The sequence below is a fragment of the Notamacropus eugenii genome, chromosome 2, assembly GCF_028372415.1.
Source record: "Notamacropus eugenii isolate mMacEug1 chromosome 2, mMacEug1.pri_v2, whole genome shotgun sequence".
Classification (NCBI taxonomy): Eukaryota; Metazoa; Chordata; class Mammalia; order Diprotodontia; family Macropodidae; genus Notamacropus; species Notamacropus eugenii.
In genome coordinates this window covers 520368285-520383137 of record NC_092873.1, presented here as the reverse complement: position 1 = coordinate 520383137, position 14853 = coordinate 520368285, and the positions used below count along the sequence as shown (strand labels likewise).

General features: G+C 37.5%; 1 protein-coding gene across 3 annotated transcripts in view; it reads left to right on the top strand.

Moving 5' to 3' along the window:
• LOC140530239 (cytochrome P450 2J2-like) overlaps positions 1–14633 on the top strand; it is a 47149-nt gene extending 32516 nt beyond the window's left edge. For all 3 annotated transcript variants that reach the window (XM_072649668.1, XM_072649669.1, XM_072649671.1), the window contains 3 exons: positions 4616–4803; positions 8331–8469; positions 14005–14633. In XM_072649668.1, the coding sequence (XP_072505769.1) occupies positions 4616–4803; positions 8331–8469; positions 14005–14186 (509 nt within the window). In that variant the 3' untranslated portion in view covers positions 14187–14633. The remainder of the gene's footprint in view (positions 1–4615; positions 4804–8330; positions 8470–14004) is intronic.
• Positions 14634–14853: the final 220 nt, after the last annotated feature.

The window sequence follows — 14853 nt, the reverse complement described above, 5'->3', positions numbered from 1 at the left end:
CTATCACTTTAATCGAGCAATTATTATCATTATTCACAGTGATGTGTACCCCCTTTTAATTACCAACGTTCTTTCAGCTCCTCATAAAATAGTAGTTCCTGACTAGAGTCCTAGAAGGAGTGTAGAATTTGGAATCAGGAAGAAGTGAGTTTAAATCCTGCCCCAGGCACTTACTAACCATGTGACCCCAAGCAAATCACATAACTTCTCTCAGCTTCTGTGTCCTCCTCTGTAAAAAGGGGGTAATAATAACCCTTACCTCACAGCACTGTTCTGAGAATCAAATAAGTTGACAAGCATAAAGTGATTTATAAACCTTAAAGTTTTATTAAAATACCAGATATTATTTTAATATTATTAATTATTCTTTTAGTGCACTATGGCTATTTCATTGAAAATGTATGTGATAACAAAAAGAAATATTTTAACATGTATTTGTATCTATTAAATATGATAAATCTCCATAGATTTCAAAATAAGTGAAGGATATGTTGTTAATTCATTCTACAGAAGGTCCTAAGGTCTTTAGATTTAGAGTTGAAGGTATCTTAGAAGCCATAAGATCCAATTTCCTCATTTTATAGAAGTGGAAACCAAGGCTGAGAAAAATTAAGGACTTCCTCAGGGTCACAGAGGTAAGGAGTTTCTGAGGTGGGATTTAAATGCGAGTCATCCTGACTCCCAAGCCAAGGTTCCATCACCAGGGATGCCTCTCCCTCAAGAGCACAATATTCTCAAAGCCCCATGATCAAACGTTCCATTTTCTCATGTAGGATACTGTGACATATCTCATATCCTTCTCAAGCCAAAGATCAGAATAAGGATCTATGGACCAAATCTGGATTTGTAGATCCCTAGCAATGAAATCCATAGCTTTCAGTCTGGAAACCCTTAGACTAGACACATTTTTGTTCTCTTTAATATAAAACCCAGCATGTAACTTCCTTTTTACCTTACTGAGGCAAAAAGAAAAGTAGCATTTGAAACAGTCATTTTGCATCATGGAAATCAAATGAAGAACTTATTTTGTACCTATTATGTGCCAAGCACTTGGAGCATAAGTACATAGAATGAAGTAATCCCTTCTTGAAAGGGTCTGGGTGTGACAGAGAGCTGAACTGAGTCAGAATTTAATTTCCTAGTTCATGCTTCCCATCTAAATAGTCATGACCCTATGGGCAAGGCATTTTAGTGACTTAATGAATATTTATTAAGTACCTACTATGTGCCACACACAGTGCTTAGTAATATGAAAGTAAAGAAATGTAAATAAATAAGCAAGAACAAAACCAAACCAGGCCTTGGTCTCAAGAATTTCAACGTGTAATGGGATAGACAACATGCAGACAGTTATGGTTAAACAAGATATGGACAGAGAAAATAGAAGAAAATCAACAGAAGTAAAATACTTCATTGGGCATCAGTTTTCCCATGTTTAAAATTGAGGGGCAAAACAAATCCTAGCCTTAAGAAAGACATAATGGAAATCTTCAAGTATTTGAAGGGCTGTTTTGTAAAGGAAGGATGAAATTTATTTCATTTAGCCCTTGTGGGTAAAAGTGATTTCAGTGAGTGGAAGTTACAGAAAACCTGATTTGAGCTTGAGGAAGGGATGGCTTCTACAAAGTCTTCCACTAATCCCTCACTGTGGTGTAGAAGTTACCCTGTGATCTCTAAGTCTATGTCAGTATAGTGTTTGGATCTAGCAAGTTCTACTATATTGGAAAGGTAAGTTCCTTGAGGGAATCCTCTTTTGCCTCTTTTTTTGTATCCTCAGAGCTTAGCATAGTTCCTGTGATACAGTAGGCTCTTAATAAATGTTTATTGAATTGAATTGAAAGGAATAGGGCACAGTTCCCACAGTTGGGCCACATGTTGAAGGCCAACTTAGGTAAGTACCAAGTAGCTCATCCCAGGACACTGAACACTGAGAAACGAACTCCAAGGCCATAGCACGTCTTGACACAGAGAATGATACAAAATGACCCTCAGTCCTCCACAGTCAGCTCCTACTTGTACAAAGACCATGGCTGAATGATGAGAAATAGGATAAAAACCACATTGGTGCTAAGAATCACATTGTCAACAAGCATTAACTTAGTTAAAATGGTTGTTGACCTTCGTTCTCTAAGAGGACAAAAATGAAAAACTATATTAAAGAAAATTACAATGACTTTGAGTATGGCTGATTAGACCTATATGAGGCAGGAATGCTCTATCACAAGTCAGGCACAAATAGTTCATGTTTCTTCATTGTAAACTTATAACTTAGTTTTAGTTACTCTAATGTATATATATATTTATATCACATATAATTACTATATATCATGTCATATATATCGTGTTATTTATATATTATTTTTATTAGCATCTAGTTAAAAGCTACTCTAAATACAAATATACCACTTTATGAATTCAAGAATTTGTAAATATCTTTATGTGACCTAAATCTACTGATATTCCACCTCTCTCTTTGCCTTTCTTGACTGCCAGTCACTTGATTCCTCAGTTCCCTCCCAGGCCAGGACCCTTGCACTAGCCACACTTGCTTCTTTTTTCCATTTTGACCCCTTGGTAAGGCAGTTTAATCAATACTTGCCCATCTATGGTATCATCTGTCAGGCTTGGTTCACTTCCATTATTACTGGCCTTCACTCTCACTTGTGTGCTGTTAAATGAAGGTGAAAAAAAATCACAAAACCATATTAGCATAATCTCAGAACTTTTGCTTCAAAGCAATCATTTTACATTTCCCTAATTAATTAATTTCCTATTCACTGCAGCAGCTTTTCCAAATCTTCTCATCTCTTCTCACAGGAGCCTGGCTCACTCTCCTTCAACAATTTCAATTCAGAAACTTGCCCCGTATTTTACTGCAAATCATTTTTTATATATGTATATATATATATATATATATGTGTATGTATGTATGTATGTATATATGTATGTATGTATATATATATATGAAAATTAATTAAAAAATGAAAGAAATAAAGTGAAAAATAGGATGCTTCAGTCTGTCTTCAGACAATATCAGTTCTTTCTCTGGAGGCAGAGAATATGCCTCATTATTAATCTTGTGCGATTGTACTAGATCTTTGTATTGCTGAGAATAGTTAAGTCATTCATAGTTCTTCATAGCATAATATTGCTGTAACTGTATACAACATTCTGGTTCTGCTTACTTCACTTCATACCATTTCATTTTATTGTAAATCTTGTGGTCTTTCACCATGAACTCCCTCTGTTCCTTTCCTCATCTCACATTAAAAAAAAGGAAAAGTTCTCTCATTATACCCAGATAGCTCCAGAGGAAAGAGTGAGGCTGGTGACTTTGCACAGACTTCCCTCACTTAAATCCAATTCAATTACACATCATGGCATCTCCTTCTTGAAGCCATGGTCCCCTTTGAGAATGAAGGACAAATAACATCTCACATAACCCAGCTGCCTTCTCCCACTACTGTCTCCTTCACCCTTATCTCACATGAAGAGGTTATATTTCATCTTGCCAAGGTCATCTCCTCTAGATATACTAAAAAATCCCACTGCATCTCATTTTCTTCAGCAGATTGTCATTTTTATCTTTCTCACTCTGTCTTATATTTCCAATCACCTCTTGTTTACTGTCTACTTCCTTACTATCTACAAACATACTCATGCACCACTGTCCTCAAAAATAAAAACTAACTTGATCCATCTCCACTAACTATTGCCAGTTATTGGTTCTCCCTTTTGTGGCTAAACTCATCAAGAAGTCCATCAAAAGGAGATTGCCCACTTACTTTTTTCCCACTTAATAGTATTATTTTTCAAATTAAGTGTAAAAATAATTTTCAGCTTTCATTTTTGTAAGATTCTGAGTTCCAAATTTCTCACTCTTCTCTCCCCCTACCCCAAGAGAGCAAGCAATGTCTATATGTCTCATCACATTAAAGATATTTCCACATAAGTCATGATGTGAAAGAAAATTAGAAAAAAAGGGGAAAAAACAGGAGAGAAAAAAAATGTGCATCTCTCTGGTTGTTCTTTTAAACAGCATATTGTAGGATTCTGGTTTTTAATCCACTCTGCTATGTGCTTTCATTTCATAGGAGAGATCATCCCAATCACTTTCACAGTTATGACTATTGAGTATTTCCCTTCAACCTATTTCCCTCCATTTTAAACGTGTCTCTCTCCTTTTACCCTGTCCATTTTCACCAATGTTTTGCTTTTCACCACAACTTCCCTTGATCTGCCCTCCCTTCTATCAGCTCCCCCTTCTCTCTTCAACTTCCACTTTTCCAGACTATAGGCATTGACACCTTTGGTGAAGTGTCTAGCCAAACTTTCATCCAACCACAAATGTGACTGTGCTTCTGTCATATGAACTGAGAAATTTTGATGAGACGGAAAAGAAAGCCAAGTTCAAATCTGCATAGATTTATGACTCTGAGCAAGCCACTTAACTTCTGTCTCATTTTTCTCTATCAAATGGGGATAATAGCACTGTCCTCCTGACATTTTTGTGATGATCAAATGAAATAATATTTATGAAATGTCTGGTAATCTTTAAATCACTGTGTAAATGTAAGGACTTATCTGGGTCTCACAAAACTCTCCTTCTTTCCAGGCAAAATACAAGCTGAGATTGATAAGGTGATTGGCCAATCCAGACAACCCACCATGGCTGATAAGGAGAATGTACCCTACACTAATGCAACCATTCATGAAGTTCAGCGAATAAGTGATATATTCCCTTACAATGTGCCCAGAGTGTCCATAGTTGATACCACAGTAGCAGGATACCACGTGCCAAAGGTAAATTACTTTCTCTCCCTTGAACCTGAAGGAGTATCATAGCTTCCATCTACCCTTGGGGAAAGGGGAACAGAAGAAAATGAAATAAAAAACATAAATTGTAGAACAAAGATCTTACTGTAGGCTGCATGAAGATAGTCTTTTAAAATGGTTTTTTTGACAATTAATTTCCATATAATTCTACATAATTTTTGCTAACCCTATGTATGTTATTTTACACTCTAAATAGTGTTATTCTAAGAAAGGGACCATAAGCTTCATTATATTATTTCTAAAAGGCTCCATGGTTAAAAAGGCGAAGAACCATTGGATTAGAATCGTAAAATCATTGATTCTCACAATTTGATGACAAAAAAAGTGGATATGGAGGAAGAGGGATAGGATTTAAAGCCTAGTTTTGATCCTGTTTTTAAATTACTTATGTCCACTTAGGTTCTCTATGTGTAACATCCCTTTAAATGATACAACTCTGGGCCTCAGTTTATTACTTTGAAAAAAAGAGGTTTTGACTAGATGATTCTTCCAATTGTTCTGGACTCTATAGTCTTATGAACATAATATGTCTAGCATGGACTTTCCCCCACTTCTTCTGGATAATACAAATCATATTTACTCAGACAGCAATGTTTTCTCAGTCATACTGGATAAATAGAGTCAGACAGATAGAGTTATTTACACATACCATATCCTATATTTCTCTGCTGGCACCTGACTGGGGCAAGTCAACCAACACATTTTCCTGAGGCCAGGCTTTAATATAGGAGGCAACTTTTATTTGTTTTTTTAAATTAATAAATTTGTTTTTAATTTTCAACATTCATTTCCACAAGATATTGAGTTCCAAATTTTCTCCCCATCTCTCCTTTCCCTCCCCACCCTGATAGGGCATGCATTCTAATTATCCTTTCCCCCAGTCTTCCCTCCCTTTCATCACCCCATCTTCCTATCCCTTCCCCCTTTAGTTCCTTGTAGGGCATTATAGATTTCTATACTCCATTGTCTGTATATCTTATTTCCCAGTTGCATGTAAAAACAATTTTTAAGATTTGTTTTTAAAACTTTGAGTTCCAACTACTCTCCCTTCCTCCCTCCCCACCCATCTCCACTGAGAAGGCAATCAATTCAATATAGGTTATACATGTATACTTATGCAAAACACTTCCATAATAGCTTTGTTGTAAAAGACTAACTATATTTCCCTCTATCCTATCCAGTGCCCCACTTATTCCATTTTCAACTTTGTCCTTTTTCAAAAGTGTTTGCTTCTGCCTACCCTCTTCCATAATCTGCCCTCTCTTGTATTATCCTACCTCCTTTATTCCCTTCCCCCTTACTTTCCTGTAAGGTAAGACACTCAATGGAGTATGAATGTTATTCCCCAGGAGGCAACTTTTAAAGAAGTCATTTTAGGCTCTGGAGACTAAATGGAAATCATTGCTAACAAATGAATTTAACAACTCCCAGTTTCACAGAACTCCATTAGCTCTAAAGAATTTCCTTCATAACAACCTTTCAGTTCCATGCAATGAAGAATTCTTAAGGACCTACTATGTGCCAGTCTAAGTGCTGCTGAGCTATAACACATTGGTTTTCTGGCCTAAGTTTCATTTATTTTCATCTACTGAGTTGATAATTATATGTAAGACCTTGTAAGGAATACAGAACACAATAACAAACAGAACAATAGCTGTCACTTATACATTGGTGCCTGCCATGATGTACATTAAGTTTTACAAAGTACTTTTTAAATATCTCAGTTGTTTCTTACAGCAAAGTGTGGGGGAGGTGCTATTATCACTACTATTTTTCAGATGAGAAAATTGAGACAGGCAGAGGGGAAGTGACTTGCCCAGGGTCACACAGATAATTAGTATTAGATATAGGTGATGGATGAGTCAGGAGGAGGGAGAACTCATGACAGGAGGAAGAAATGAATGATCACTTCACTGAAGAGGAGGTGAGCAAGGTAGGCTTTGAAGGAAGAACGAATAGGATTTAAAGAGTCCTGAGAAATAAGAAGAAAAGAAACACTTTAGGGAAGTGGAATGAGTTAGACTTGAGTGTTAAGGAAGACTTAGTCTAAATACAGAAACAGAGAGACCAATTTGAATAGTGGGAAGGGTATTTAACTTGGGAATCTGTAAAACCAGGGTTCAAATGCTAAGCTGTGTGGCCCTGGGCAAGTCACCTAACTCCTTTGTGGTGCACAATGATGGAGATGGGCTCTAGATCCCTCTGGGGTCTAACATCATGATTTCATCCATTTGAGGAAGCAGAGATTACTCCCAAGATGTCACTTGAAGGCCCTGTTTGTTGTGGGATCTCCAGGCCCAGAGACAGGGCCATGCCAGATCACTCATGCAAACAGGATTCAAGAAGGCCTGGGCACACCTACTTCACTGCCCACTTTTCTGCCCCCATTTTTCCTAACCCTCTGAGCTCCTCCTGTGAGAACAACTCCTTCTGAACCAGGCTGTCTAAATATACCCAGGTGCATCTGTATAGTTACACACAAGGAAGCTGGAGTTTCCAACCCAACAAGGCCCAGGTGATGCTGACCGGGAACTGGAGTCAGAAAGATTTGAGTTCAAATCCACCCTCAGATACTTGCTATGTAACTCGACAAACCACTTCAACTGTCAGCCTCAGTTTTCTCATCTGTAAAAATGAGAAGACTCCTAGTACTAAATTTATAATCCTATATTTTAACCATTCTGTAACAAAGATTTTTAAATGGGCTCCCTTAACTCCAGTTCCATCAGCCTTTCATGGTATCTGACATTTCTAACCATCATTTCTTAGAAGATACCCAAAGGAATTTACAAATTTAACAAACATTTCTGTCTGATAAGCTTACCCATTTATCACCTCATTAATAAGTAGATATTAGTTAGGATATGGTTCCAGATGAGGCAGAGGCCAAATGAAAGAAAAATCACCCAGTGCTGCTTGGTATTAACCTTACCTAAAAATTATAATTTAGAATGATGCCGTTTAGGTTCATCTGCCGCTTCTGACACTACCTAGGGGACCTTGAATGAATCTGCCATTCCATGTCTTAATGTACTCAATATTAAAATGAGAGAGATGGATAAGATGACCCCTGCAATCCCTTCCAATCCTAAATTTATAACTTTCTAAGGCCAGCACCCATAACCTGGGGTCAATGACCTCAATTTTTTTTTAAATTTTGTTTTATTTAGATTGTGATGGTCTCATTTCCATATAGTCAGTTTCCTTTGTAATCTTATGTGTTTTATTTGATTCATTTTTTAAAATGATTCTGAGAAGGGGTCCAAAGGTTTTGCCAGCCTTCCAAAGAGTTCTATGACCCCAAACACATTGGAGACCCCTGCTCTAAGAAGTCTTGAGTTCTACAACAGGCTAGGCTACTAAAGAGCTGTATCGACATGGAGTTTCTTTGCTCTTTCTAGCCCTCAGTTATCTTCTCTGTGAAATGAGAGGGTGGGCCAAACCCCTACCTCCTCAAAGTTCTTTGGTCTTATTTTTTTTCATCTTTTTTCCAGGGGACTGTGCTAATGACCAACTTGACTGCCTTGCACAAAGACCCCAAGGAGTGGGCTACCCCAGAAACCTTCAACCCAGAACATTTTCTGGAGAATGGACAATTTAAGAAAAGAGAGTCCTTTCTACCTTTCTCAATAGGTGAGTCTCACTCATTAAGAAGGGGGACCCATGTCATGAGGCATCAGCCTTTTTAACATTATGAAGCCTTGCAGACTCTACTTCCTGAAACCCACAGTTATGTGATGGTGTATATACTAGTTACATTCATTGATTGGGAAAATACATTACAACAAAACTTAAAACAGCAGACCTTTTAGATAGCAATGTGGTTGAAATGAGAAAAGTCATCCTCAAGTCTTGTTTTGCCTGATGGTTTTATAGACCCTTCTAAAAGGATACCAGAATCCCTCAAGGCCTAGTCACTACCCACAAGCTCTGGTACTGCTCCCCTTGGTAACCTTAGATGAATTTATTTAAACTCCCTGGATCTCACATTCCTCATCTACAATATGAAGGGATTGAACAAAAATGCCAATAAGGCTCCTTCTGGCTCTGAAGCCATGACTGAAGAATTTCAGGAATTCAGAGCCAGAAGTTGTGAGTTTAAATTGTGCCTCTTCTTAGTTGTGTGTCTTGCAGTGAGTCAGTCCTCTCTGGGACTGCTTTTCATGTCTAATAAGTGAGCAATTTGGAGAAGTGGTCTGGAAGAGGTGGAACCCTCAAATCTGTGATCTTCTGATCCTAAGTAAATACAAAGAGATTTCAGAAAGGAGAAACCCCTTACAACTGGAGGCACCCTCTGAGCTGAGACATGAAGAAAGTTGGGGGTTCAAATAGGCAGGAGGGAGGAGAAGGGGCCAACTAGTCTAGGGAATCAACCTGTGTAAAGGAACGGAGACTGGAACAACAATGTCTTACCAAATTGGGCAGCCTCATTCATGTGTGTTGGAAACAACATGGTCACTTGTCAAGCATCGTTTGTGGGAGTCCTCCCTTCAGGTTTTGTGCTAGATGACTCCTAAGTCATCATATCCTGTATATCTCCTCCATTTACATTCTTATATAATAATAATTTATTTTTAAAATTATAAATATTAAAAACATTTAAAAATAATAAATTTAATTCATTGACAAATTGCAACTGGAAAATTTAATTATTATAAAGTAAATGTATGATTTGATATATTTAAAGTTGGAAAACATTGAAAAATATTTAAATTTTATTAAAACTGTGCCTGGGAGAGGGAGCCAAGATGGTGGAGTAACAGCATGGACTTGCTAGTGCTCTCCCGTCAAACTCAGAAAAATATCTGCAAAAAATGGCCTTAAACAAATTCTGAAGTTACAGAACACACAGAACAGCAGAGTAAAGAAAATCCCTAGCCCGACAGCCTGTAAGGTTGCAGGGAAATGTCTATCATGCCATGCTGGGAGCAGAGCACAGTCCAGCATGGGTCATGTTGGCACAGACAGGACCTGAGCAGGCCTTGGAGGGACTGAATCTCAGGTACCTGTGGCAGTTTCCAGACTTCATGTCCTCAAAAAACCAAGGACAAATTGGAAATTCAGTGAAAAAACCTGTGTGACCTGTGTGAGAAAGTAGGGTGGTCAGCACAATGTGTGAGAATTTTTTTCTGGTAGATTTAGTACTTCATTGCAATGCAAAGACTTAAATAATTCCCAATGGTCTCTTAAGGCAAAATGCCTTCCACATTATGGGAAAGAACTATGATATTCAATTACAGAATGAAGCGGATCTTTCTTTTTTATTATGTTTTGGTTTGTTTTATGATTTCTCCCATTCATTTGAATGCTTCTATGCAACAGGACTGAGGTGAAAATGTATTTAATAGGAATGTATATGTAGAATCTATAAAAAACTGTATGCCATATCAGGGAGAGAGTGGACAGGTAGGGAGCAAGGGGGAGAGGGAGGGCAAAATCTAAGATATATGGAAGTGATTGTGTAATACTGGAAGAAAATAAAATATTTTTTTTAAAAAAAGCAGAAAAATAAGTAGAGTGGTCAGGCCCCTGCCCCAGGGTAGCAGAGGGGGTGGAGGAGTCATTGGCAGCAGCAAGAGAGGCAAGGGCAGTAGGACTGGTGACTGTTTCTAGAGCTCTAGACCCAGAGGTTGGATTAAGCAACTGTTACAAACCCCTAAAGCTTTGGTTAATATGGCTAACCCCTAACCTACCCCGACTGGAAGCAGAGTTCTACATGAACAAAGAGTTAGAAAGTCAAATATCTGACTGTAGTCATGGGCAAGCAGTGTAAAAAAACCCTCAAACTATACATTCTTACTTTGATGACAAAGAAGATCAAAACATACAACCAGAAGAAAACAAAGTCAAAGTTTCTACAGGCAAAGCCTCCAAGAACAATAAGAATTGGTTTCAGGCCATGGACAGGCTCAAAAAGGATTTTGAAAAACAAGTAAGAGAAATAGAGGACAAATGGTAAGAGAAATGAGAGTGATGCAAGAAAATCATGAAAAAATCAGTTAACTTCTTCCTAAAGGACACCCAAAAAGATGCTGAAGAAAATAACATTTTAACAAATAGACTAACTCAACTGGCAAAAGAGATACAAAAAGCTAACGAGGAGAATTCCTTAAACAGCAAGACTGGCCAAATGAAAAAGGAAGTCCAAAAGCTCACTGAAGAAAATAATTCCTTCAAAATTAGAATGGAGCAAACAGAAGCTAAGGACTTCATGAAAAATCAAGAAATTTTAAAATAAAATCAAAAGAATGAAAAAATAGAAGGCAATGTGAAATATCTTATTGGAAAATCAAGACAGAGAGAATTTACCTGAAAGCCATGGTCAAAAAAGGAAGAGTCTAGACATCATCTTTCAGGAGATTATCAAGGAAAACTGCCCTGATATTCTAGAAACAGAGGATAAAATAGAAACTGAAAGAATTCATTGATCACTTCTTGAAAGAGATCCCAAAAGGAAAACTTCTAGGATGATTGTAGCCAAAACCAAGAGCTCCCAAGTCAAGGAGAAAATATTGCAGGCAGCGAGAAAGAAACAATTCAAGTATTGTGAAAATAAAATCAGGATAACATAAGATCTACAGCTTCTACATTAAGGGATTGATGTGCTTGGAACTTGATATTCTAGAAGTCAAAGGAGTTAAGATTAAAACCAAAAATCACCTACCCAGCAAAACTGAGTATAATACTTCAGGGAAAAATAGAATTTTAATGATTTAGAGTACTTTCAAACATTCTTGCTGAAAAGATCAGAATTGAATAGAAAATTTGACTTTCAGATACAAGAATCAAGAGAAGCATGAAAAGGTAAACAGAAAAGAGAAATCATAAGTGACTTACTAGAGTTGAACTGTTTACATTTCTACGTGGAAAAATAATATTTGTAACTCATGAGGCTTTGTTTAGCATTAGGATAGTTGGAGGAAATATAGATGATAGAAAGAAAGAAGAAAGAAAGAAAGAAAGAAAGAAAGAAAGAAAGAAAGAAAGAAAGAAAGAAAGAAAGAAAGAAAGAAAGAAAGAAAGAAAGAAAGAAAGAAGGAAGAAAGAAAGAAAGAAAGGTAGGTAGATAGATAGATAGATGGCACAGGGCGAGTTGAATATGAAGGAATAATATCTAAAAAATAAAATTAAGGAACGAGAGAGGAATATATTGGGAGAAGGGGAAAGAGAAAGATAGACTGGAGTAAATTGTTTCATATAAAAGAGGCAAGAAAAAGGTTTCACAATGGAAGGGAAGAGGAGGAAGTTGAGAGGGAATGAGTGGACCTTACTCTTTTTGAATCTGGCTTAAGGAGGGAATAATGTACACCTTCAATTGTGTAGTTTACCTTACAGGAAAATAAGGAGGAATGAGATGTGGAGAGGGAGCAGGGTATGATAGAAGGGAAGGTAGACTGGGGAAGGGGACAGTCAGAAGCAAACACTTTTGAAAAGGGACAGGTCAAAGTTGTAAAAAGAATAAGTGAATAAGTGGGAGGTGGGATAGGATGAAGGGAGAAATAATTAGTCTTTCACAACATGACAATCATAGAATTGTTTTGCATAAGTACACTTGTATAAGCTATATTGAATTTTTTGCCTTCTTAATGAGGATTTGTGGGGAGGGAAGAAGTAAGATAATTTGGAATTCAAAGTTTTAAAAAGAAATATTAAAAATTGTTTTCACCTGCAATTGGTAAGATATATAGGCCATGGGATATAGAAATATATCTTGCCCTACAAGAAAGTAAGGGAGGAAGGGGATGTGAGGGTGATATAAGGGAGGGTAGACTTGGGAAGGAATTATCAGAGTGCATACTATTTCAGGGTGGGGGGTAGGGGAGAGATGGGGATAAAATCTGGAGCTGAAAACCTTATGAAAATGAATGTTGAAAACTAAAAATTAATAAACTAATTTTGAAAAGGTCAATGTCACTTAGTGTAAAAAAATAAAGAAAGAAAGAACGTGAGCTTCCTGATAGTGATTCCTTGGCAAAGGAGTGAGGCAGTTCCTTCATGTCTTTGGAAAAGGTGACCAGTTGTTCACTCAGTATCCAAATATAATCAAGGCTAGTTACACAAATAATGGGGTCTGTTCAGTTCTGTCTACTTCTTCCTAAGCTTTCTCCTTCAACAGAGTCTATAGCTTCAAGTCAAGTTGTTTCTGAGATGATGGACCTGTTTCCCATAACAATCTTCCTCCTTGGGAGGAACTGCCAGAGACAGTTTCTCTGTTTCCCCAAATCTTGCAGAATGGCTTTGAGCCTTGAGAACCCCATGACTTGCTCAAACACAGCTAGTGAGTTTCATAGATAAGAGCCAAGCTGGGTTTCTGAATCAAGTATCAAATTTTTTTCCATGATGCTGATGACGGCACATTGATACTGTAAGGCTAACAAAGGCCTGACATGTTTTATCCCATTCAGCCTTCACATCACCCCAGTGAGGTACATACCAGTATTGTTTACATTTGACAGATAGGAGCAATATTATGAGGAGGAGGAGGAGCAGTACTAATAATAACTAGCATTTATATAGTCCTTTAAGGCTGGCAAATACTTTTACATCTTTACACTCTGAGGTAGGTTCTCTTATTATCCCCATTTTATATACAAGTAAACTGAAGTTGAGAGCAGTTACTTGTCTTGCTCAGGGCCACAGTTCCTAAGTATTAGAGGAGAACTTTAACTGAGGGCTTCATCACTCCAGGTCCCACATTCTTTCCACTGAACCTGCCTGCTTAAATTCTGAGAAGGGATCTATTTTTCTACACAGAAACATGATCTTAGATCCAGAGTTAGAAGGGGCCATGTTTTCTAATTCCATTATTTTACAGATGAGAAATCTTGGGTTCATTCAGGCTAAGTGGCATATCAATGACACCTGGGTTAGAAGTATTCAAGGTGGGATCTGAAGTCAAGTCATCTGTTTATAGATGCAGTATTTCATCTGTACTAAGTCTCTGATTAGCATAGCATGGTAGGAATGGTGCATGGAATGGAGCAAGGAAAACTTGGGTTCAAATTCCATTTCTGACTGTTATTAGCTTTGTGGCTATGGTGAAATCAGTGAATATTCTTCAGGTCCATTCCAGTGCTAGGACTAGGAATGAAACCCTTGCGACCTGTAACCACTACTGTCTTTGCTGAATATTAGTGATTCAAAGCTTTTCATCTCCTTGTCTTTCAGGGAAGAGAGTCTGCCTGGGAGAACATCTGGCTCGTGATGAGCTTTTCCTTTTCTTCACCAGCCTGCTCCAGAAATTCACATTCCAGACTCCCCCAAATACCCAGCTCAGATTTGACTGCCGATATGGCATGACGGTCTCTCCTGCCCCCTACCAAATCTGTGCCCTTCCTCGAGTGATGTAGGCCCAGTTAGACCTGTAGGGTGGTCTTCCAAGAGGTGATGGGGAAAGATTTCAAATTATGCTCATCCAGCCAAGTGCCTGACATGGAAAAGGAGCACAATATGTACTTTCTGATTTCTGCATGTCTAAATCAGTCACTTTCATGTTCATTATTTCCCTGGACTTTCACAGTATGAAATAGTTATCCTTTAGCTGATGAGTTGAGTTCCTCATTACTATTAAAAGCCTTGTTATAGATAAATCATAAGTACTCCACTATTAATTATAGCGACATGGGTCTAGGAATGCTCACACTTTGAGAACTGTCAATCTGCTAAGGTTCCATATTCCTGTAAAGATTGCCTGTACTTTTCAGAAATACTGACCCAAGGTACATTTCCAAGTTGATAATATAATTATAATACTCCAGCAAATCAGAAAATAAAAACACTCTTTTGGATGATTGTGATCAATGATTATCATTTATTACTCAAGTTCACTTTTCAAATAATCTTCAATTACGTCTATACAGATGTTCTGTGAGTTCACAATGAGGTCCTTGTACCAAATGCATTTGCATGGACCCATTTTATTGGCAAATTACTAGCCATTGCTAACAAAGTAAATACACTTGCATACTTTTGATTCAGTTGCTCTTCTTCGTCTATTTTAATCATGATCCCAGCAAC